Source organism: Amphiprion ocellaris, chromosome 9 (genome assembly GCF_022539595.1).
Source record: "Amphiprion ocellaris isolate individual 3 ecotype Okinawa chromosome 9, ASM2253959v1, whole genome shotgun sequence".
Taxonomy (NCBI): Eukaryota; Metazoa; Chordata; class Actinopteri; family Pomacentridae; genus Amphiprion; species Amphiprion ocellaris.
Genome location: NC_072774.1, coordinates 1,913,228 through 1,937,390, shown reverse-complemented (window position 1 = coordinate 1,937,390; position 24,163 = coordinate 1,913,228). Strand labels below are relative to the sequence as shown.

The following is a 24,163-nucleotide window of genomic DNA, read 5'->3' as shown; positions in this document are numbered from 1 at the left end:
GCAGCTCTTAGATCAGATCTGTTTCTGTTCCTGAAGCTCCAGCAGCTCTTAGATCAGATCTGTTTCTGTTCCTGAAGCTCCAGCAGCTCTTAGATCAGATCTGTTTCTGTTCCTGAAGCTCCAGCAGCTCTTAGATCAGACCTGCTTGTGTTCCTGAACTTTCAGAAGCTCAGATCTCAGAGCAGCGAGTTCAGACAGAAGCTGAGCAGCTCTGGAAACTTTCCATCCAGTCGGGCAGCATCAGAGAGCCTCCATGCTGCTGAGGAAGAGCAGCTTTTCCTTACCTCTGTGGTCAGTGGAGGCCTGCAACTGTCAGCAGGGCCAACGTTGTCATCAGCTGATCAGAACCGGAGTCCGTCCCCCTCTGAGGCCGTCTGCTGCCTCCACTGAGCCTCCGATCGCCGCCTCGCTGTCAAAACTTTGCTGGAACTTTGGACAAACACTCAGAAACTTATCGGACAGCTTCCTTTCTCTCTCCCTCTCTCCTTCCCCTCCCTCTCTGACTCTGCAGGCTGACGTCACCCACTCCTCCCCTGGGTGATGTCACTGTGAGGCCACGCCCCCATTGGAGCTGGCCACGCCCCCTCTGACTGACAGACACAGAAGAACCTTGAGGCTGTCAGAAAGCAGCAGAAACAAGACAAACAACAGAGCTGAGGAGGTGCAGCAGCAGCTTTGCTTTATTAATAATGCAGACTGGGGGAGGTTCTGTATAGTAGAACCCTGTAGAACCCTGTAGAACCTGGCCGATCCGTCTACAGGACACTGAAGAAGGACAGCAGGGCGGTGTCAGGAGATGGGTGGAGCATCAGCTTCTGGATCTGCAAGCAGAGTTTAAACAGGAGTTAGTTACTCATTAATAGAATAAAATCTGTCGTGTTTACTCAGAGGTTTATGATTACAGAAAAGTCAGATATTATGTCAAATCCTCACAGAACTTCTGCTCCACCATCTCTCATTTACATGCAACTTTATAGTCATAAGATATATTCATGAAGATATTTGTGAAATTTTAGCTTCATTTATCGCTTTCAGAGATACTTGAGATTTAACTCCCCGTTGACCCACTTTCTGCAGGTTTTTTGAACAACTATAAATATTTAAAGTTTATTTTTACTAAAAAATGCTGTGTTTAAAATGATCGCCCCTGTAAGTGTTTAAATGTTTGAGGAAATGCAGCTTTTGTACCGTCCTGATAGTAACGACTCACTAATCTCAAATCAGAAAATTTCTGCTCCATCATGTCGGATTTGTCTGAAGTTTTCACAGCATCAGTTATGGATATTTCAGATTCAGATTCAGAAAACTTTATTTGTCCCCAGGAGGCAATTAAAAAGCAGTAGAGCAGTTAGGAAGTTATTTAGGAAATTTTAGCTTCATATGAGAATACAGACTGGATTAAAACTGGAATGAAACTGGACTGAAACTGGACTCAGACTGGACTGAAACTGGATTCAAACTGGACTTAAAACTGGACTCAAACTGGTTCTTAAACTGGACTAAAATTGGACTGAAACTGGTTCTTAAATTGGACTCAGACTGGATTAAGACTGGACTTGGATAAAAACAGTGTTTTTGCTGCTCTTGAACCAGTTTTCCTTCAGAGATTTGGTTCTTTGGCTGCTGAAACATGAAGAGGCGGTTTCAGATGAACTGTTTTGGTGGATCAGAGTTAAGAAGTCTGCAGAACCTCCTTGAAGTTGGGGTGTTTGGCGTCTTGGACCAGCTGCAGCAGAACGGCTTCAGTGGTGGTGAGAAAAGCTCCGCTCTGCTTCAGTCTGGACAGAGCAAAGAGTCGGTCCGTCTGGCTGAGGAGGAAACACAACGGATCAGATATTTACAGCAAACGGACTGTGGAACACGGACAGGATTGAACTGGAGAACCTCAGATACCTTCTGGATGAGACGGCATCAGCCACGATGTGAACCTCCATCCCCTTCTCCAGCAGGTCGTAGGTCGTACACTGAACACAGACGGTAGAAACTCATGCATCCTTTCATTTCTGGGAGAAATCTTCACTGATTATTTCATGTGAGAATATATAAGATACATTTCCATCATTTAATTCTGCCACAGTTACTCTCATAAAATAGACTGAAGAAAGTTAGAAATAAAATTGTGCATCATGTTTGAATCACTTGTAAGTGAAAAACAGTAAACATTTGTTGGTTTTAGGCTCTAAAATCTGATCATTTGCAGCTTCTCTGTTTGAGAATGTTGCTTTTCCTCAGCCTAAGATGCATTCCTATCATTTAATTCAGCAGGAAAATCAACCAATCAAACCTACAAATGACCAAAAATTACACTGTTACTCTCATGAAATACAGAATGGAAAAAGTGGTTATTAAACTGGACTCAGACTGGTTATTAAACTGGACTCAGACTGGACTAAAACTGGACTCAGACTGATGTTTTCTTACGGCGATGCAGGCATGGGTTTCTATCCCACACAGGATGGCCTGTTTGGGGTTCCCCAGCTCCTGCAGCTGCTTCTCCACCTCCGGGAGGATCATGGTGAAGCAGGTCTTAGCGTGAGCCGTCAGACCTTCTGCTCCCAGCTCCGGCACCGTGGGTCCCAGACCTTTGGGGTACTGCTCGGTCAGGATGGGGGGGATCCCCAGAACCCGGCTGGCCTGAGAGGAGAAGGAGTTTTATTTCAGTCCGTTCAGATTATGCACCACAGGAACGTAGAGCTGGACCGACCTGCAGAAGTCGGGCTGCGTTGCTGACGATGTTGGTGAACTGGAAGATGTTGGGTCTGAACTTCTCCTGCATGTCACACAGGAAGAGAACCGAATCCTTGACAGACAGCCGGCCGATGTTCGCCACTGGAGGAGGAAGACGAAGCAGAACGAGGGGAGTCCAGGTCAACAATCAAGAATCTTTATTGTCATTGTGTTTTCACTCCCAGCGATAGATAAAAAATAGAAAAGACACACTATATACAAATAAAATCCTCAAAAGACATAGATATGTAAGCAGAATTAGTGCAGATGTGCAGTGAGATGGGTGGTAAAGTGCAGTCCAGTGCAAGACTCAGTTCTTTATTGCACATTGTGTGTCTGTTTGTGTGTGCAGGGAGAAATGGATCGGACAACTCTGGGATAAAAACTGTTTTTCCGTCTGGAAGTTAGCATTTTAGTTTTAGTTTAGTTTTAGTTCTGTGCTCTCTGAGTGCTTTTCTAGTTCTAGAAACTGGACTCAGACTGGACTAAAACTGGACTCAGACTGGACTAAAACTGGACTCAGACTGGTTCTTTGGCTGCTGAAACATGAAGAGCTGGTTTTAGATGAACTGTTTTGGTGGATCAGAGTTAAGAAGTCTGCAGAACTTCCTTGACCCCAAACTTCTGAATGGTATCTGAACAGATATATATTTTTTTCCTTCATAAATGTATGATTTTAACATTTCCTTTCTATGAGCTGATTTATTCTAGGCTCTCTTGGGGGGATTTTATGGCTCATGCAGTTATAGATCCACCAGCAGGATGTTTATCATCTAATGTTGTATTTCTAGAAAGAGATTTTCTTCCTTGTATAAAATATTTCCTCATTTGTGTTGCAACTTTTCAACAATGACACCAAACACAGACAAACACAGATTAACCAAAAGGACATGCAGAAGTGAGTGCACACCTGGGTAAAATCACACATGATTCTAAATTACATCCCCTCACAGTAATCTGATTACTTCTAATTAAAAACTACTCGTTTAAAATTCAACTCCTCAACAGTTTAAACTTTATTTTTTGGCTCAGTCCTCCTCAGCATGGACGCTACCAAAGTCCACAAACAGTTTCTTACCTATTACACTTTGTTATGCTTACGTAATCCTAATAATTTATTATTGTTATTTCCTCCTTTGTGTTGCAGAGTCTTTTTAACAATTAGACTAAACAATACCACTGACAATCACCTCGTTTGCACGTTCATTTGAGCGAATTAAAGCATAAAAAATAAACTTACTGTTGTGGTCACTGGTCCAGAAGCGTGTGTGAGAGAGAGGTTCAAGGAGACCGCAGAAGTTTATCTGTCAGGTTAAAGTATTATTTCCCATGTGACGTCTCCTGTTGAAGCACAAAACAACTGAATATTTACCTTGTTTATTTGCAAGAATACAATAAATTCACTGCTAAATAAAACGACAAATACAAATATTAACTAAATAAACAACCAAAGTCTGAATTCGTTTGGAAATCGTCACATTAATAGCAAATAAACTCTAATAACAAATTAAAAACTGACCTAGCATGGAGCTAAAAGGAGAGAAGTTCAGCTCCGGTCTTTCTCCGAAAAGCCCCGCCTTCCCAGAACCGCTAACCAATAGGATTACGTGCTACAGAGATTGATGTTCCTTTAAGCCAATAAGAGCCTCAGTGTGCTCGTCAGCTCCTGTGGGAGGGAACCGTAAAGTCAAGGCAGCGTTCACCTGAAGATGTCTGACAGCGCAGAGTCTCCGACAGAAACCCAGAATGAAGAGCCGCAGCCGCCCGCAGATGACTCGGCGGCAAACGATGAAAAGAAGAAAAGTAAGATAGCTTTAATCAAACCGAAGTTACCACGCGGTTAGCGATTAATAGTCAACCGTTTACGAGTAATGTTGCTAATGCTAAGGAAGTAACTTCCGGGTGGGACAAATTGACAGTACGTCTGGCCAATGGGGTGGATGTTTTTTTCCTTTTAGCCAATAGGCATTGAGTTTTTGAGCACCCGTTTCTTGAAGCTAATGTTACTAACTGGGAAGGGAATACAGCTGTTTGTTGTTTTAAGTTGAGTATTTTAATGACTGCGTGCTGTTTGATTTATTTAATACACTTTTCAGACACACCAACAGCACCTTCAGATGCAATTTATAAAAAATAATATGTTGTGGCGAATCTAAATAGGTTTTAACATACGATAAATTTGCCTCAAACTGCATATTTTATTGGAAACTTCACGTTTTTAGCGTTTATACAGAATATAATCGAAGTGAATAAACCACCGTGTGAAATCAATTGCATGGTAAATAATTTTAAACCATGTCAGCTCATTATTTCCAGATGGAACAGCAGATAATTTCCTCTGATCAACAGTGAAAAATAAACACTATGAAGTCTGTATGGAAAATTCAGGCCCCAATATAGTAACTCAAAGCAACAAAAGTGAATCCACTTGTGATCTGAAATGAGCTGTGAACGGCAGAACTTCCTCAGTTCTGGACTTATGGACTGGGTCTAGCTATATCTGCATCATGGCTCCACATGGAAATAATTCAACACAGGAAACTGAAAAATCATTAAGAGTTCATACAAAAGAACAAAGTGAACACCAGAAAATCCAAGATGACTCAAAATGTGTCCAAAATAACTTAAAATTTATTCCAAACCTGTCCTACTACTAGTTAAAATCTCAAGAATGACTCAAGATTGATCCAGAGCAGCCCAAAATTTGTCAGAAGGGACTCAATTTGCATCCCAAATTACTAAAAAATGTCCAAAGTTACAAAAAATCGTCCAAAGTGACCAAAAAATTGTCCGAAATCAGCCTTACTGATGAACATGGTTCTAAAATGAGCTGTGAGCAGCAGAACTTTCTCAGTTGTGGACCTATGGACTGGGTCTATCTATGTCTGCATCATGGTTCCACATGGAAAAGAATTGAACAGAGGAAGTGAAAAATGTGACTGAGAGACTCGACAAAGATGGAAAAAGATCCAGGAAGATCATTGAGCAACTAAAAACCAGTGAAGCACAGAGTCAGCAGTAATCAGGAGGTCTAGAAGGAGTCATACTACCACTAATCAGGAGGTCTAGAAGGAGTCATACTACCACTAATCAGGAGGTCTAGAAGGAGTCATAGTACCACTAATCAGGAGGTCTAGAAGGAGTCATAGTACCACTAATCAGAAGGTCTAGAAGGAGTCATAGTACCACTAATCAGGTATAGAAGGAGTCATAGTACCACTAATCAGAAGGTCTAGAAGGAGTCATAGTACCACTAAACAGGAGGTCTAGAAGGAGTCATAGTACCACTAATCAGGAGGTCTAGAAGGAGTCATAGTACCACTAAACAGGAGGTCTAGAAGGAGTCATAGTACCACTAAACAGGAGGTCTAGAAGGAGTCATAGTACCACTAATCAGGAGGTCTAGAAGGAGTCATAGTACCACTAATCATGAGGTGTAGGAGGAGTCATAGTACCACTAATCAGGAGGTGTAGGAGGAGTCATAGTACCACTAATCAGAGCTCCTAAAATGACTCCACATTTTATAAATCTATAAAGATAAATAGAACAAGTATATTAATAACTTTAATGTGTACAATGTTGGGTTTTCTTCCTGAAACTTTCATTGAAACATGTAGAAATTCTGTTCTTGACACACACACTGTTAGTTTTGAACAAATAAAGCAGAGTTTTCATTTAGTGGACGTCAAAACTTATGACAAAATAAAGAGTGTTTTCATGCAAGCGCACATTCCAATTATCCAGGTGTATACGATACTCTGCAAGTACAACAGATCTCAAAAATGAGAGTAAATCAATCAGAAATCCTTTAAAACCAAACGGATTCATGAAACTCCTGCAGCCTGAGCAGCTCTGACTGTAATAAAGGTGAGTAATTCTCTGTTAAGTGGAAACACACTGGTGGGCTTTTTGTTTTTCCACTCTGCTCTAGTGGCAGTTTGGATTTCACAACCGCTTCTCCAGAAATTCCACGAGCAGTTCAAGTTGAGATCTGCCTGGAGCAGCAGGTTTCACTTTTCTTTTCTGTGTCTGTTTCAGTCGACGTGCTGCTGAAGGCGGTCGGAGACACTCCCATCATGAAGACCAGGAAGTGGGCCGTGGACCGGGGCAGGACGGTCCAGTCCCTCGCCCAGTTCATCCTACGCTTCCTCAAACTGGACGGCAACGAGCAGCTGGTGAGGAGAAAGCTTTTCTGTTTGCATGCTCAGTTTTTAAATCATTGTTTTGGACATGTGGCTTGGTGGTTAGCGCTGTCGTCTTGCAGCTAGAAGATCCCGGCTTCACATCATGGCCTTCCTGGGATCTTCTGCATGGAGTTTGCATGTTCTCCCTGTGCATGCGTGGGTTTTCTCCAGGTTCTCCGGCTTCCTCCCACAGTCCAGAAATATGCTGAGGTTAATTGATGATTCTAAATCAGGGATGTCAAACTCATTTTAGTTCAGGGACTTTCAACACAGTTTGATCTTTAGCTGACCGGATCAATAAAATCACAGCATAATAACCTCTAAATAACCACAACGCCACGTTTCCTTTGTTTTAGTGCAAAAATGTTCACATTTAATGAACTATTTTTTTAAAAAAACATCATGAACAACCTAAAATTTCTTAAGAAAAATAAGTTCAGTTTCAACAACATTCAGCCTCAGTTTGTCATTTCCACATTACAACTTTCAGTGTCTACAAAGGAACACAACATTTAGACACAGCTACCTGGAACTGAATTATATAGGATTTTACTTTAAAAAAGACTGAAAAACAAGACAAAATATTACAAAAATGAGACATAAAATGATGAAAGTGAGAAACAAAATGACAAAAAATGAGACAAAAAATGGCCAAATGACAAAAACAAGACACAGAAGCGAGAAACAAAATGACAAAAATAAGACAAAAAGCACAAGCGAGACAGAAACGAAACACAAAACGACAAAAGCGAGACACAAAACAACAAAAATGAGAAACAAAACTACAAAAACATAAGACTAATGACAAAATAGGGAAAAAACAAGACAAAATATTACAAAAAATGAGACGCAAAGCGAGAAACAAAATGACAAAAATGTGAGACAAACGACAAAAACAAGACAAAAAACAACAAAAACAAGACAAAATATTACAAAAATGACAGACAAAACGACAAACTGAGAAAAAAATTTGACAAAAGTTACAAAGTGACAAAAAATGGACAAATGACAAAAATGAGACACAAAATGACAAAAGAACAATGAACAATCTAGTATTTCACTTTGGGATCAAAACAACTTGTCATGGTCTAGAAATGATTTTAAATTTATAGTTTTACTAGTTTACAGTCTGCAGTTAATGTCTTCTCTGGAATTTTTACACTTTGAGGGCCGGATTAGACCCTCTGGAGGGTCGCTGTTGGCCCGTGGGCCTCATGTTGGACACCCCTGGTCTAAATTGTCTGTAGGTGTGAGTGTGATTGATTGTCTCTATATGTAGTCCTGTGATTGAGTGTTACCTGTCCAGGTGAACCTTCACCCTCAGCCATGACCCTAATGAGGATTAAGGGGTGTATAGATGATGGATGGATGTTTTGGACCTGATTTTAATAAAATGTCTTCATATTTCTTTCCAGTTCATCTACGTTAACCAGTCGTTTGCTCCGTCTCCAGATCAGGAAGTCGGCGTCCTCTTTGATGTGAGTTTCTGCAGTTTGTTCTGTATTTATTTGTCTTTTAGTTATTTAAACGTGGACATGTTGGCATTCAGAAGTGACTGTTTCTGAAAGCAGCCACAACTGTCTCCTTCAGTCTGTTTATTCAGTCAATTCTGTCAACATCTTCTGCAAAAATCAGAGACTCTGAATCCTCTGGCAGTTTTCAATAACTTTGGACAGTAAAATGTGAAAAAACCAACATAGAAATAGTTAAAATCCATCATTAACATCTCATTTTACTGAGTTTTTTCCCTTGTTTATGTCATTTCCATCCAGAAAACAACTTTTCGGTGGAATAAAAGCTCACTTTAAATCTAAGATTTGCTCTGAGGATGAATAATTGTGGATTTAGCTTCGGTGTTTTTGCGTCATGCGACCAGCAGATGGCGCAGTAGCGGAGAATCCTCATGTGACTTAAGCCAAAAATCATCAGCTGCTGACTAATGTGATAAGTCACAGCAAAGACCTCGGAGTTCAGGGAGGTCATCTGATCATCTGATCATCCGTCTGCTCCTCTCAGATCAATAAATGATCAATCAGAGTGATCGTTTTCTGTCCACAGCAGCTGCTTTCTCCTGAACATTCACAGCTTTACCTCTTCCTTTATGTCTTGCAGTGTTTCGGCAGCGATGGGAAGCTGGTCCTACATTACTGTAAATCTCAGGCGTGGGGTTAAATGTCTTCTGTCTTTCACTTTTTATGTACATACACTGTAAATAAATTATTCTGACATTATTAAAGCTCTTTCCACTGTTTTTTTTTTTTTTTTTAAATGTTTTTAAGGCTTCACATTTGGCACCAAAGTATAAAGAGTCAGGATTAAAGCTTCTGATTAGAGATTAAAAACACAAAGCAATGTAAATGTGTGGATTTGCAGCTTTTTTCCAGCTTTTCGGTGTAAATATGAACCAGCGGGGGGAAGACAGAGGTGCAGCGGTGAGGCTTAAAGTGACGCTGGAGGCTGAGGAGAGGGGTGGCAGATTAGAGGGATTACACCATTTCAGGATGCGTTTGTGACCAGAAATTCCCCGAGAAAGACAGAAGAGAAGAAGAGTTGGAGTGGCGTCGCTCGGCTTCTATTGGCCGGTTGGGATTACAGCCGGAGAGGTGAGGCCGGCGACGCTGGGCGGGAAGATGAGGAGCGTCCAGAGGCGGCTGCAGACGCACAAATCAGGTTCTTAAGGAGCTTTTTGGTTCAGGGCTCTGGACCAAGCGGAGATCACCAGAGGATTGGAGGCTCAGAGGACGAAGCCGAGAGGCGGCTGTTTGGTAGGTGAATGTTCGTTTATTTTAGCAGTACAGCACCTGGAATCATTAGTCAGGTGTAGACAGGCAACTGTTTTAGATAGTTTCAGTCATTTTTCTAATAAAAATAGTGTAAATTCTGTGATTTCAGATTCTTAAATGTGAATATTTTCTGGTTTCTATCACTGCAAGCTGAATGTCTGGATTTTGTTTTGAGTTTTTGTGTTGCTTTTCAACACAAACAGCCTCATAATTCTTATTTAATGCATAAATATTTAATAAAAAGAGCCACTGCTTATAATATATGAAGCTGAAATACTCACTGTTCTTTTTAGCTTTTAGCTGCAACTATTGATTATTTTAAGTGCCAATAATTTTCCTCATTTATAATAGATCTGCAACGATTAATCAAGTAGTTGTCAACTCTTAAATGTAAAATAATTCTGAATCACTTTCATAATCAGTTTAAGGATTTTTTTGGTAAGAATATTATAAATTCTGTAATTGCAGCTTCCTAAATGTGAATATTTTCCGGTTTCTGCAACAGTAAATTGAATATTTTGGGATTTTTTTTGGAGTTTTTGTGTTGCTTTTTCAGACAAACAGCCTCATAATTCTTATGTAATATGTATAAATATTTAATAAAAAGATCCACTGTCTCTTTGATATGCAGCTGAAATGCCCACTATTGTTCTTTTTATTCATATTAAAAGGATTATAATATTCATAAATATCACTGTGTGCTAATTAAAGCTGCAGTTTTTATAATTATTTTAAGTACCAATAACTTTCCCCATCTAAAGTAGATCTGCATTGATTAGTCAATTAGGTAACCATTTTGATAATCAATTTAAGTATTTTTTCTTATAAAAACAGTAAATTCTGTGATTGTAGCTTCTTAAATGTATTTTTTTCTGGTTTCTGTGACAGTAAACTGAATATCTTGGATTTTTTTGAGTTTTTGTGTAACTTTTCAACACAAACAGCCTCAAAATTCTTATTAAACACAAATATTTAGTTTACTGTCAGAAATGACAAAGAAAAGCAAAAGAGGCAGCAACTCTGGTATTTTTTAACATCAAAAACAGCTTCAATAGTTTAACAATAAGCACAAACTAATAATTATTTTACTGCTGATTATTCTGTCAATTATTTTATTGATGAATCAATAAGATGGCATCTCTAACATGTCAGAAAATGTAGAAAATGTGGATCAGAGTTTCCTCAAATGTCTTGTTTAGTCCAAAGATCTTCAGTTTACTGTCACAGAGGAAAGAAACCAGAAAATATTCACATTTAAGGAGCTGGAATCACAGAATTTAGATTTATTCGTTGACAACTTAATCGATTGTTCTTCACAGCTCCAGATGTTTAACTGAGTTTCTGGCAGCTGCACAAAATAAGTTTTTAAAAAAACACTGATGGACAATTTTACCATCCTGAGATATTTTAGAGACAAAACAATAAAAACAATCCAACAAATCATCAGCAGATGGATCACTAATGAAAATATTTGTTAGCTGTCACCATTAAAAAGGGTTCAAATCTAGATATACTAGTAGTTTCTCTTCAATTAATCTTAAAACGAGACCATTAAGGAAGCTACAATCACAGAATTTGCATTGTTTTATTAAAAATTACTAGATGGATTAATTGATTACCAAAATAATTTGACTAATTTCCCTCAATTTAAGTAATTTTTTTTCTTTAACAGTCTAAATTCTGTGATTGCAGCTTCTTAATGTGAATATTTTCAGTTTTTTGTCACTGCAAACTTAATATCTTTGGGTTTTTGTGTTGCTTTTCAACACAAGCAGCCTCATGATTCTTATTAAACACATAAATATTCAATAAAATGATCCACTTTTACTAGTATTTGCAGCTGAAATACACACTGGTCTTTTTAGCAAATTAAAACAAAATGATAACCATAAATTTCACTCTGATAATTAAAGCTGCAGCTATGGATTATTTTAAGTATCAATAACTTTCCCTGTCTATAATAGAGCTGCATCAATAAGGGACCATTTTGATCATTTAAAACAACAGTCTAAATTCTGTGATTGCAGCTTCTTAAATGTGAATATTTTCTGCTTTCTTTCTTTTACGACAGTAAACTTAATATTTTTGAACAAAACAAAACATTTGAGGAAACTCAGATCCACATTTTTAACATTTTCTGACATTTTAGAGATGCTATCTTATTGATTCATCAATGAAATAATTGACAGAATAATCAGCATTTGAAATAATTCTCCTTCAAGACTGCTGGGAAACCATTTCAGGTTCTACCTCGTGAAGCTCATCCAGAGAAGGTTAGAGTGTGCAAAGGAGCTAAAATGTAAAACATGGTTTGACTTATTTCACTTTTTTTTGTTTGTTTGTTTACAACATAATTCCATCTGTGTTCATTCATAATGTTGATGCCTTCAGCGAGAATCTACCATGTAAATAGTCATGAAGGTAAAGAAAAACCATGAAATGAGAAGGTCCAAACGTTTGTCTGCTGGTGTATTTTCATGATCTTCTGACTATTTTAAAGCTGCACAGACACCTGATAGCTGATTAAACAGAACTCTACCTGCCTGTCTGGCTTAATTATGTCTTTATGTTGTATATTTTCTGTTTGTAAAAGTGTTGGATTCCCTCGGGTTAACCTGCCTTGTTGCTCTGCAGAGTGAACTTCACACTAAAATACAAACAGATTAAAGCAGATTACTCGAGGATTCATCTAAAGCTCTGGCTTATTCGTAATTTCATCAAAAAAGTAATCTATTGTTTGTCTGTTGCAGCGGCAGCGTCGGGCCTGAAGGTGTTAATCAGAGAGATATTAGCCTCAGAGTTCATGTGGAGGTCTGGGAGAAGATCAAGTCTCCTCATGGCTGCTGTCGGCTGCTTCCATCTGAGGATGTTCTCAGGTCAGCCGGTGTTCGGACACATCAGTTCCCACGGAGATCAGTAGCATCCACATCTGCATCCTCTGGATTTATTCACCTCCATCTGTCCTCTCCAACCCGGTTCCTTCTAATCGCTCTGACTGTCACCTACCTCACCAGCTGCTGGTCTCCACGGTTACATCACCTTCATGTTTTAAAGCTGGCAGCTGGTCACCTGTGGCAGCCTCCGTCCGTCAGAGCCTTCCTCCCCCGTGGCCATGCTGGAGAAGCTGTCCCGCCGCTCCCGCTCCCTGCTGTCCCTCACCCTCACCACGCTGGCCCTGGCCCTGTCCATCCTGGCGCTCTGCACCTCCTACTGGTGCGAAGGAACCCACAAGGTGGTGAAGCCGCTCTGCCTGTCGCCGGTCAAGATGAAGAACTGTGGGCAGAACAACAGCGAGCCGTACACCACAGGTACCAGCACCCTGAGATGAACCCGCGGTGATGTGTTCAATGTTCGCTGTTTCTGCTGCAGCTTGCTGATCATGCAAACAGCTCCGGTCTGGTGAAGACATTCAGACAAAACCCACTGACAGCCGCCCAAATAAACCATTTTCAACTAGAAATTGAAAAAAAAAAAATTGGAAAAAAAAAGATTTATTAATATTTATTAATAATAATAATAATAATAATATTAATTATTTGTGTTAGATGTTCAACTTTCCAATTGTCCTTGAACTAATCATGTGTGACATTCTGTTCCAACAGGAAAATTAGCCTGAATTTTAGCTTTCAAAGGTTGATATTTCATCAAAATCAGCACAACCTACACGTCCGATTTAAAAAATTATCCAAAAATAAATAGATTCTACAAGAAAAATGTATGTTTTTAAATATTTTTTTTTAGCCCCTGAATCCCAAAACCTGCCAACAGGTTAAAAAGGCAGATTCTCTTTTAAAATTCACCCAAATGACACCATGTTTTAAACTAGAAACTAAACAAATAGATATATTTGTGTGTGATTTTCAACTTTCCAGTGGTTTCTGAACCCAGCATGTGTCGTGTGGTTCCATGAAGGAAAATTAGCTGAAATTTTAGTTTAATAGGTTCATATTTCATTAAAGTCAGTTTATTCTGTGTGCCTGATTTTAAAAATTAGCCAAAAATAAAGTGTTTGCAGCAGAAAACGAGAGATTTGATGGGAAAAACAAGATTCAAAATGAGAAAACCGAGACACAAAATGAGAAAAATCTCACAAAAAAATTAAAAAAAAACAGACACAGTGAGAAAAAAACAGACAGAAAATGAGAAAAATGACACACAAAATGAGAAAAAAACAGACAGAAAATGAGACAGAAAATGAGAAAAATGAGACTAGATGGAAAAAGTAAGATTCAAAATGGGAAAAACAAGACAAAATTGCAAAAATGAGACAGCACGAGAAAAACAAAACACAAAATTACAAAAGCAAGACAGAAAATGAAAAAAACGAGACAAAATGACAGACACAAGACAACACAAGAAAAATGAGACACAAAATGAGATAAACAAGAAACAACCTGACAAAAATGAGAGACAAAATAAGCAGAAAGATGAGCTGTAAAGGTAGAGAGAAAAGTCTGGAAACATAGAGATAGAAAACATCTAGAGTAACCTAAAGCGACGTTTGGATGAGAAACACTGAGGAAGCATCTGTTCTGTTAGAAGAATCTCTGTTCCTGCTGTCAGGAATGAATCCTCAGAATGAGCTCAGTTCTCTGGTGACTCATCCTGGTTCTGCTGCGACTCGTCTTTGGTTGTTTAGTTGAAACTTCTGAGGATGTTTTCTGTGTTGAACCTGCAGACGATCAGATCAGATCTTTAACTCGTCGTCTCCTCCAGTTCATCTGATCAATCTGAACCCACCATCACGTATTTATGTCTTCATGCTGGCGGGATTTAGGAAAACAGTCTTCATTTTTAACGTCTCTCTGTCCAGACTTCAATGAAAAAACGAAGAAACAAGTTTAAGAAGAATCCTTTGTACTCCATAACTGAGATGCTTATCGACACATCAATCACTAGAAAAACAATTCTGTAAAAAAAAAAAAAAAATAGTTTATCAGCTTTAGAAAAATATGTACAATAACAAAATACTGTAAAATCTGCAGCAAATGTCTATAAAATAATTAGATTTACAGTGATTTTTTTCATTTTACAATCACACATGCAGAAAGAATGAATAACTGTTTGTAAAAATACAAATTTTAAGAATGTTTAGTCACAGTTTTGTCCAGTTTTTTGTGAATTTTTTTCTGTAACTGAACAAAAATGAGAAAAAAACAAAATTAATTTTTTGATTTCTAATATATATCGTTCTGCTTTCAAATGTCTGTAAAATAATTATATTTTTATAGATTTAAATACAATAAAAGAATGTAATTTTGAGATCACACGTGAAAGAATAAATTTTTTGTGAAAATACATTAAATACATTTGGGCTGTTTTGCTTTTTTTTTTTACAGTCAGCTTATAAATAATGGTTATACTATTGCTTATTATCTCTAATTTACCCCAAGAATGTAATTTCTTTTAATCTTTCAAATACCAGCAAATATCTGTAAAATAATTTTATTTTTAGCAGATTTAAATACAGTAAAATAATGTTCTTTTATGATCGCATATTGTGAAAAAACAAATGTAAAAAACTGTTTTTTAAATGTGGACATTATTTAAAGTTTTAGCCTTTTTTGTTGATTTGTTTGTTTTATATTTAATGTGTCAGTTAATACTTCCTTCTGTGATTTTACGAGATATTATCTGTAATTTAGAAAAACAGGAAAAATCTATAAAATAACATTTTTAAAAAATCATTTGCCTTTTTAAATAAATTCTTAGGATGCATAATTTTTCCTTCAAACAACACTAAACATTTGTAAAATAATTAGAAATAAAAAATAAATTTTTAGAGGATTTAAATACAGCAAAATACTGTAGTTATATGATCTAATATTATCAAAACAAATTCCTATTTGTAAAGATTTTTTATTATTTGCAATCTTGACCTGTTTTTTTTTTTTTTTTTTACAGATAGCATGTCAGTTAATGCTTTTATTCTGTGATTTTTATCTGCTTTATCTCAGTATCTGAGCTTATTTTATTAGTATCTCTAGTTTTCATATTTTCTGTACAAAAACAAAACAGGGAAAAACAGTGATTGCGGTTAAATATTGTTCATTTTTACAGCTAAATTTTGACTTCCATCCCATCATACAATCAGTCTGTTTCATAATCATATATTATGTCATCCGTCCGTGACTTTTCCTAAATTCTGGCCTTGAACCTGATTACTCAGGTGATGTGTTTGTGATCTCTGGTACCTGGAACTAATCTGTCCGGATCGTGTTAGGAAGTCTCTGGTTTTCATGTCCTTTAATCTCCTCCTGAACAAACTTAATTATGGGCTGGTATTAATCTGAGGGTGTGAAGGTGGAGAAGATTTAATCCACTCAGATGGGAACTCTGTGTTCCAGAACCGTGGAGGAAACCTGGTGAACAAAAACACCAGGTGACAGAAAACAACCGTTTATTACTGCTGAAGTGATGAAACACACCTTCATATGTGTGTGTCCATTTAAATCTAGTGCTAAAGAGCATTTAAGGTTTTTTATCATTTCATTAAAACTTAAAAATGAACTGAAACACAACATTTTATCATTCAGAAGGTGTTTCCTGGAATGTGATATATTAATAAGGTAAAAGCATTCTGTCTGCAGTATTCTGAAGATGTTTAGGAGACTTTAGTGTGGAGAAAGTTTTGGATTTGAGGATGTTTTACATGCAACATGTGGAAAAGAATGTTGACTTTCACAAGAAGAAAAACCAAACTGAAAATGAGAAAAATGATAGACTAAATGGGAAAAATTTGACAAAATGAGAAAAACAAGACACAAAATTACAAAAATAAGGCAAAAAATGAAAAAAATGAGACAAAATTTAAAAAATGAGAGACAATAAGAAAAACACGACTTAAAATGGGAAAAATGAGCTGCAAAATCCTTTGTAATACTTAAGACACTTAAAATAATGAAATTTCCTGCTAAAAACATCACTAGAACTTTGCAGAGTTCCCTTAGAATGTTTTTAGAACTAATTAGGGGCTTTTTGTGTGTTTTGTGCATAAATTTTGTACTGATTTTAATGAAATATTAAGCTATTTATTATTAATTTTCCTGATGGAACAGAATGACACACAGGATTAGTTCAATGACAGTTGGAAAGTTCAAAATCATAGGATTTTTTTTCAGTTTTTACTTTTTTTAAACAAATAAATCATGTGATTTGGATGATTTTTAAAAAAAAAAAAAAAAAAAAAAGAGAGAATATGTCTTTTTAACCCGACGACAGGTTTTGGGGTTCAGGGGCTTAAAAATAATTTTAAAAAACTTTTTCAGTCAGTCTTGGAGAATCAGTGTTTTATTTTTTTACAGAATCTGCTGCAAACATTTTAGAAATGCAGATTAAAGGGATTTTGATTCTATATCATGATTTTTAAGCTTAAATTTACATACATATTTTCATACAAAAAAAAATCCTGTGATTTTCAACTTTCCAACTGTCCTTGAACTAATCATGTGTGACATTCTGTAACTTAACTTTCGTGACTTAAAGCAGAGATTGAAACAGGAAAACAGTCTGTGTTCACGGTCATGTTTTTTTATTCTTCTTTGGAAGAGAGGACTAAGGTTTCTCTTTCTCACTGCACTAATGTTCTTTTAGTCTCCGTTTTAGACACAATTAAATGAATTCAATTCACCAAACACCACCATTGTGTCTGGTTTCTTATTTAATATCTAAGACGTGGTCATGCTGTAATATTTCCACCACAGCTTCAGCTTCATGAACTTCAGCTTGACATTTCTGGCGTAATCTTGCTGACAGATGGACTAAAGGCCTCGGTTTAGATATAATAATGAACAGATGAACCTAAAACCGTTTCCTCCTTCCTGCAGAGAGTCCAACTCAGAACCCGTTCAACCGGACCTTGTCTCCGGCCCGGAGGGAGGAACTGGCCAAGATCCGACAGCGGCAGCTGGCCAACGCCGTCCAGTACATCTGGGAGACGGGAGAGGACAAGTTCGCCTTCAGATATTTCCACACGGGATTCTGGGAGAGCTGCGAAAAACACAGTGATGGTGAGTTTAAAGAATACACACTAAAGCTGGAATAAGTCAGATTTCATGTTTAGGATCTCACATATTTAAATGTATGTATCTACGACATGTTTTCCTTCTGCAGGGGAGAAATGTCGCAGCTTCATAGAGTTAACTCCAGGAGAAACACAAGGTGAGTCTCCTGCTGGAAAATCTGCATTTTCTAATTAAATGAATGGTTCTTTCACTACAAATTACTCCTAGAAGTTATTACAGTTACATGCAATATCCTTTATTTATTGTGTACATACACTACCATTCAAAAGTTCGGGTTCATTCAGAAAATTCCGTGTTTTCCATGAAAACTCCCACTTTTATCCATGTACTAACATAACTGCACAAGGGTTTTCTAATCATCAATGAGCCTTTCAACACCATTAGCTAACACAATGTAGCATTAGAACACAGGAGTGATGGTTGCTGGAAATGTTCCTCTGTACCCCTATGTAGATATTCCATTAAAAATCAGCTGTTTCCAGCTAGAATAGTCATTTACCACATTAACAATGTCTACACTGGATTTATCATTCCTTTAATGTTCATATGACAATAAACCTTGAACCTTTTGTTCCTCTATACAACTTTACCTCAATCATTCATGCATGCTAAAAATTCCTGTATTTGCTGAATAAATGTATTGTAAAAATGACAAAATATGACAGTCTTCCCGGTCCTGTGTAGCTTTAATGTCTGTCTACCTGTTGCAGGTGTTCTGTGGCTGTCGGTGGTGTCTGAGTTCACCTACATCGGGCTGCTGGGGATGGGTTTCCTCCTGATGTGGCTGGAGGTCTTGTGCTCCCATAAAGAAATGCACTCGCTGAAGATCAACGCCTTCGCAGCCATCTGCACGGTGCTGTCAGGTAGGACACAGAAATACAAGAAACGAGACCGAAAATGACAGAAACGAGACAGAAAATTACAAAAACAAGACGGATGACAACAACAACACACAAAATGGCAAAAGCAAGACAAAACGACAAAAACAAGACAGAAAATGACAGAAACAAGACGGAAAGTGACAAAAATAAGACACAAAATGACAAAAACAAGACAGAAAATGACAGAAACAAGACGGAAAGTGACAAAAATAAGACACAAAACGACAAAAACAAGACAGAAAATGACAGAAACAAGACGGAAAGTGACAAAAATAAGACACAAAATGACAAAAACAAGACACAAAACAGCTCGCACTGTTAGGGTCTGAGCACCACCCTATTGAAACCAATGGGTTTGGGGGGTTTTTTTGTTATTTTTCATTCTTCGTCCGTCTTTTGAATCATGGTTTTGAAGACCTAAAAATCCTGGAAAACACAGGAAACTGCACACACATCAGGACCGGCGAAAAATTTGTAGAAAAACAGTAAAAACAGTAACTACGACCAGTTTGTGTCACCTAAAGCTGTGAAATTTGATAGGCATATGTATCACGTCAAGACGAACAAAAATGTAATTGTAACTGAAACGCAACAGGAATTCGGCCATTTTGTATTACGTGTCATATTTTGGACCAATTTTTGGACATTTTCAAAAGCTATAAACTCAAACAGGGTAACCCTGACAGAGCTCAGATTTGGCCAGGATGTACACCAGGCATGGGTGATTAGAATCTATCAAAATGCTCCACAGAAGTCTGAGGGCGTCAAAATGGAGGCCCCCAGAATTTCGACGTTTCGCCATGAAACAGGAAGTGATGTGTAGCTGGACTGTACATGCTCCAATCTGCCTCAAACTTTACATGTATGATCAGAGTCCAGCCCTCATCATACTCACAGGCCAAAATACACTCTTAGTTGCAGCGCCACCTGGAGGACATACCTCCAATCGCTGACCAGCAAAGATGGGAGGACCCAACCAACGCTACTTGCAGCTGTAATTAGGGTCTGAGCACTAAAGTGTGAAGACCCTGTTGAAACTCATTTGTTTCTTTTTCTCGTTTTGTTTGTTTCTTTGCCTATTTTCCTTGTCTATCTCAGTTTCCTGGACTTTGCTTGTCCCTCTTTCGTTGCAGGTCTTCTTGGGATGGTGGCCCACATGATGTACACCACGGTGTTCCAGATGACGGTGATAGTTGGACCCAAAGACTGGAGGCCTCAGTCCTGGGACTACGGCTGGTCATTCGCGTAGGTGGCAGCTTCAAAACATAAAATCAGAGTTATTTCCACTCCTGTCTCATCTCCTGATATTTCTAACGTCCTGTTTTCAGTCTGGCTTGGGTGTCCTTCAGCTGCTGTATGGGCGCCGCCGTGGTCACCCTCAACTCCTACACCAAGACCATCATCGAGCTCCGGCGGCGGCAGAGACTCCAGCTGGAGGAGGCCAGAGCCGCCACCCGGGCCCCGGCCTACGAGGAAGTGGTCCCGGGCGGCGGGCTCTACTCCGTCAGCGGCCTGCTGCAGTGTCCAGACGGGATGATTGATGTGGCCTGGGCCCCAAACGGCAGCGTGGTCGGAGTCGGGAACGGAGACGTGCCGACGTTGGTGCTGGTGGGAGGATGTGGACCGGAGGGCTGCGAGGACTGTGAGAGGGAGATGGACGAGATGGAGGACGCCATGGACCGAGTAGATTCACCCTGTTAGGGCTTTAAAAGGACCAAGATACAAAACCAGATCCTGGTGCTTCCTCACCTCCAGCTTGACTTCCAGTAGTCCTCTCCAAAGCCCTGGAGAATGGTCTGATTCATCACTTAATCATTCTGCTGTAGGGGTAAAAAGAAAACAACAATCTGGCTTGTTTGTATTTCTTTAAACCAATCACAGTTGTTCTGGGCGGGGCTAAGCCCAGGATGCAGTGATGGTGTCCCTGCAAAATAACTTTAGGGAATTGTTCTGGTGGAACGTTTGCACAAAGGGAGGTGAGCCAAGCACTTTGAGTTTTTAGGTTGCTGCTCAGAGGTTGTTGTTTTCTGTGGTGGAAGAGATTTTTAAAACACACAGATAGCAGAAAAGGAGGATAAATCTGCTGCCACAATGACAGTCTTACACCAGAAATCTACATCTGATGAGTCAGACGAGGGGATTAAGTAAAGGGACTGCATAAACTGAAAATAAAAGACACTGTCAGTGAACTGAAACACAAATCTTAAACTGAAGAATGGTCTGCTGCACCTTATTGTTATTCTGCTAAGGGGTAGAAACACTGTGACATGTTTGTATTTCTTTAAACCAATCACAGTTGTCCTGGGCGGGGCTAAGCCCAGGATGCAGTGATGGTGTCCCTGCAAACTAAGGTTTGGGGTAATTGCTGTGGTGGAACGTTTGCTCACGGGGAGGTGGACCAAGCAGGTCTGACTTGATCCAAGTCGTGTAGGTTGCCGCTCGGAGGTTGTTGCTGTTGTTTTCTGTAGTGAAAGGGATTCTTAAAACACAAGATAAGTTTACATCTGATGAGTGAGACGTGGGGATTAAGTAAAGGGACTGCAAAAACTGAAAATAAAAGACCTATCAGTGAACTGGAAACATAGATTCTGGTGTTTCCTGACTTCCAGTTTGACCTTCAGTAGTTGTTCATATCCAGACCTACATCTATGGTCCTGGAGAATGGGCTGCTGCCCCTCAACGTCATTCTTCTGTAGGGCCAGAAAAGCACAGGACTGTTTGTGTTTCTTTTAACCAATCACAGGGATCTTGGGCCGGGCTAAGCCCAGGATGCAGTGATCGTGTCCCTGCAGAAATGTAATAGGGGAACTGTTTTTGTGGAACATTTGAACAAAGGAATGTTAGACAAACGGGTCTTTGGCAAAACTTGAAATTTTAAATGAGTAGGTTGCAGCTCAGAAGTTGTTTTTTGTAGCAAATCTGTGTGAAATGTACAACCAAACATAGCAAACTTATACCTGAAGCCAACATCTGGAGAGTCAGACTAGGGGGTCAAGTAGAAGGACTGAAAAACCTGAACAGGAAGGACACTATCAGAGAGCTGAAACAGATTCTGGTGTTTTCTGTCCTCCAGTTTGACCTCCAGTAGTCGTTCATATCCAGACCTACTTCCACTGTCCTAGAGAATGGTCTGCTGCACCTCATGATTCAATTCAATTCAATTCAATTTTATTTATATAGCGCCAATTACAGTCAAATTGTCTCGAGACGCTTTACAGAACCCATATGCCTGACCCCCAGAGCAAGCCAAAAGGCGACAGTGGCAAGGAAAACACCCTTTTAACAGGGAAAAAAACCTCGAGCAGAACCCGGCTCTAATGTGGGGGGACCCATCTGCCTGCTGGCCGGGCGGGTTGAGAGGGACAGAAGAGGTAGAGAGGTAGAGATAGAGGGGTAGAGGTAGAGATAGAGGGATACAGATAGAGGGGTAGAGATAGAGAGGTGGGGGGGTGGGACACAAGGACCATAAAAGACAGCCACACATCTGAAGCATCCAGCATCCAGCTCTGGGACCAGGGACACTCAGAGAAAGGACACAGAAAGAAACAGAGTGAATGTAATGCAATAATGGTATATATAGTAAATACATAGGTAGTTAGAGAAGGGCTCAGTGCATCCAGAGAGGTTCCCCAGCAGCCTAGGCCTATAGCAGCATAACTAGGGGCAAACTAAAGGGACGTCAAGAGGGGAAGTCAGTTGTGCAAATGAAAACACCAGCTCACCCCGTCAGGGTCACCCAGTCAGCCCTAACTATAAGCTTTGTCGAAAAGGAAGGTTTTAAGCCTGGTCTTAAAAGTAGAGAGGGTGATCATTCCGCTATAGGGGGGAAAACAATCTGGCTCACAGTCGTAGGTGTGGCTAAGCCCGGGAAGCAGTGATGGTGTCCCTGTAACGTCACTAGCATTGCTTTGGTGAAACATTTGCACACAGGGAGGTGAGTCACGCAGGTTTAACTTCCTGCTGGATTCAAGTCTTTTAGCAAAACCTGAGTTTTTCTGCGTGTAGGTTGCTGCTCTGAGCTTCTTGTTTCCTGTAGCAAAGCAGATTTGAAAACATGCACGTCTGCTTAAAATGTGCAATGGAAACAGAGCTCTATCCTTTGGTGAGTCCAGGATGCTGATGGTGTCCCTACATAAACGATAAGGGGGACTGTACACAGGGAGGTTAGCCAAACTGGTCTGGCTTATGGCTTGATTAAAGTCTGAAATTTTCAGCATGTAGGTTGCTGCTCTGAGGTTTTTATTTCCTGTAGCAAAGGGGATTTGAAAACATGCAACTACGTAAAACGTGCAACTGAAACGGCAAACTCAACATCTGGAGAGTCACACTAGATACACACACCGGATCACAGCTGGTGTGTTTATCTGGAGAGGGCCGCAGCTCATTTGCATAAAGTAGACTCGACTTCTACTTTATGCAAATTCGATGCTGCGTGCGGAGATTCCACACATCGTAAAACTGTCCTCAAACGTCTAAACTAGCCGTCGGTGACCTAAAACCAGGACTGATTCAGCTGCTGCAGATTATTTCTCACCTCAAATGCTTTCAGAAATACTTTTCGCTGAATTGTTTTCGAAATAAAAGAGAAAGTTCACAGCCAAGCCGATTTATTTTTCCGACACGTCTGTAGGACCGTCAAACTGAAAGCTCGGTCATGTGACCATGTTGTGTCCCGCTAGTGACCGTCCACCATGCATGTGATGTTCAGATGCGGGGCGTTTACATGCGGGAAAAACGGATCTAGTGGACACGTGGCTTTACTGCTTGATTCAAGTTGTTTAGGTTGCTGCTTGGACTTTACTGTTTTAAGAAACATGTAAAGCTACATGAATGTGTGACCAAAATGACGGACTTCTACCCAAAGTCTCCACTCAGTCAGTCAGAATAGTGGAAGTAAAAGGACTAAAGAATCTGAAAAGGAAAGACACTGAATCTTGTCCTGCAGTTCTTCTTCCAGGTGTTCAGACCAATGAAATCAACACATATCATCATGTTCAGGCTCTGATGTTAGTAATTCAGGCGAGTATACATGTTTTCTGGGTATTTTTTTTAGTGCCTCATGGAAAATAAGGGAAGCAATGTGTGACTCTGTATGTAAAAGTATTTTCTTTTATTGTTTAAATGTTATCTCGCAACGTATCAGGACAAACGTCTGCTCTGTGATCGATATTCGAAGGATTTTCTACGACTGAGCAGCTCTGTAGAGCAAGCATAGAATATTTTCTCTCTTATCTCAGCCATATATTTAATGTTTCCGTCTCCGGTGGTGAACTTTTGACAGAAACGGGATTTTAAAGCAGCAGAAGCGTCTCTGTGGAGATGGAAAGATTACAGAGATTTTAAAAAGTCTGCGCTCTGATGTTGAACAGAAGATTATGTGTAAACCAGTAATCCCGAGTTGGATGGAAGGAAGGAGGAGCGGAGCGAGGAGCGATGTGGAGGGCGAGGGCTGGGAGAGGGTTGCCGGGGGTCAGGAGGGAAGTTGGAAGGAAACGCAGGCACAGACTGTACGCAAATACTGTAACATCTGCAGCAGGAAAACACTCGCATGGTGGACAGATGT

General features: G+C 39.4%; 4 protein-coding genes across 5 annotated transcripts in view; 2 read left to right on the top strand and 2 right to left on the bottom strand.

The window, feature by feature from the left end:
* Positions 1-566, bottom strand: part of LOC129349668 (UPF0606 protein KIAA1549-like) — an 8,477-nt gene extending 7,911 nt beyond the window's left edge. The window contains 1 exon segment of the mRNA XM_055013647.1: positions 523-566. Within this exon segment, the coding sequence (XP_054869622.1) occupies positions 523-566 (44 nt within the window).
* Positions 567-654: 88 nt separating this feature from the next.
* On the bottom strand, positions 655-4,387 carry isoc2 (isochorismatase domain containing 2). The gene is made up of 7 exons (XM_023262059.3): positions 4,247-4,387; positions 3,968-4,068; positions 2,705-2,829; positions 2,422-2,634; positions 1,894-1,964; positions 1,691-1,808; positions 655-821 (listed from the first exon to the last, which is right to left on the bottom strand). Coding segments are annotated over exons 2-7 (594 nt in total). The 5' UTR covers positions 3,969-4,068; positions 4,247-4,387; the 3' UTR covers positions 655-755.
* atg12 (ATG12 autophagy related 12 homolog (S. cerevisiae)) lies at positions 4,388-9,148 on the top strand. Its single transcript, XM_055013585.1, has 4 exons — positions 4,388-4,530; positions 6,767-6,903; positions 8,328-8,390; positions 9,025-9,148. The coding sequence occupies exons 1-4, from the start codon at positions 4,437-4,439 to the stop codon at positions 9,082-9,084; spliced, it is 354 nt and encodes a 117-aa protein (XP_054869560.1). The 5' UTR covers positions 4,388-4,436; the 3' UTR covers positions 9,085-9,148.
* Positions 9,149-9,177: 29 nt separating this feature from the next.
* Positions 9,178-21,147, top strand: si:ch211-149k23.9 (germ cell-specific gene 1-like protein). Of its 2 annotated transcripts, XM_055013581.1 has the most exons (8): positions 9,178-9,677; positions 12,446-12,571; positions 12,710-13,003; positions 17,522-17,704; positions 17,808-17,855; positions 18,430-18,582; positions 19,734-19,845; positions 19,929-21,147. In XM_055013581.1, exons 3-8 carry the CDS (start codon positions 12,808-12,810, stop codon positions 20,299-20,301), a joined length of 1,065 nt encoding a protein of 354 aa, XP_054869556.1. In that variant the 5' UTR covers positions 9,178-9,677; positions 12,446-12,571; positions 12,710-12,807; the 3' UTR covers positions 20,302-21,147. The 2 variants fall into 2 exon arrangements, with proteins under 2 accessions (XP_054869556.1, XP_023117826.2); XM_023262058.3 differs by having other exon boundaries at positions 12,446-13,003.
* The last annotated feature ends 3,016 nt before the right edge of the window (positions 21,148-24,163 follow it).

Coding starts and splice junctions, on each gene's coding strand:
- isoc2 (XM_023262059.3), bottom strand. Junction 1,809..1,893: donor GATGCCGTCTCATCCAGAAG/GTATCTGAGGTT, acceptor TTTCCTCCTCAG/CCAGACGGACCGACTCTTTG. Junction 822..1,690: donor AACACCCCAACTTCAAGGAG/GTTCTGCAGACT, acceptor CTCTGCTTGCAG/ATCCAGAAGCTGATGCTCCA.
- atg12 (XM_055013585.1), top strand. CDS start 4,437: ATGTCTGACAGCGCAGAGTCTCCGACAGAAACCCAGAATGAAGAGCCG. Junction 4,531..6,766: donor AAACGATGAAAAGAAGAAAA/GTAAGATAGCTT, acceptor TGTCTGTTTCAG/TCGACGTGCTGCTGAAGGCG. Junction 8,391..9,024: donor AAGTCGGCGTCCTCTTTGAT/GTGAGTTTCTGC, acceptor TATGTCTTGCAG/TGTTTCGGCAGCGATGGGAA.
- si:ch211-149k23.9 (XM_055013581.1), top strand. CDS start 12,808: ATGCTGGAGAAGCTGTCCCGCCGCTCCCGCTCCCTGCTGTCCCTCACC. Junction 18,583..19,733: donor CATCTGCACGGTGCTGTCAG/GTAGGACACAGA, acceptor CTTTCGTTGCAG/GTCTTCTTGGGATGGTGGCC. Junction 19,846..19,928: donor GACTACGGCTGGTCATTCGC/GTAGGTGGCAGC, acceptor TCCTGTTTTCAG/TCTGGCTTGGGTGTCCTTCA.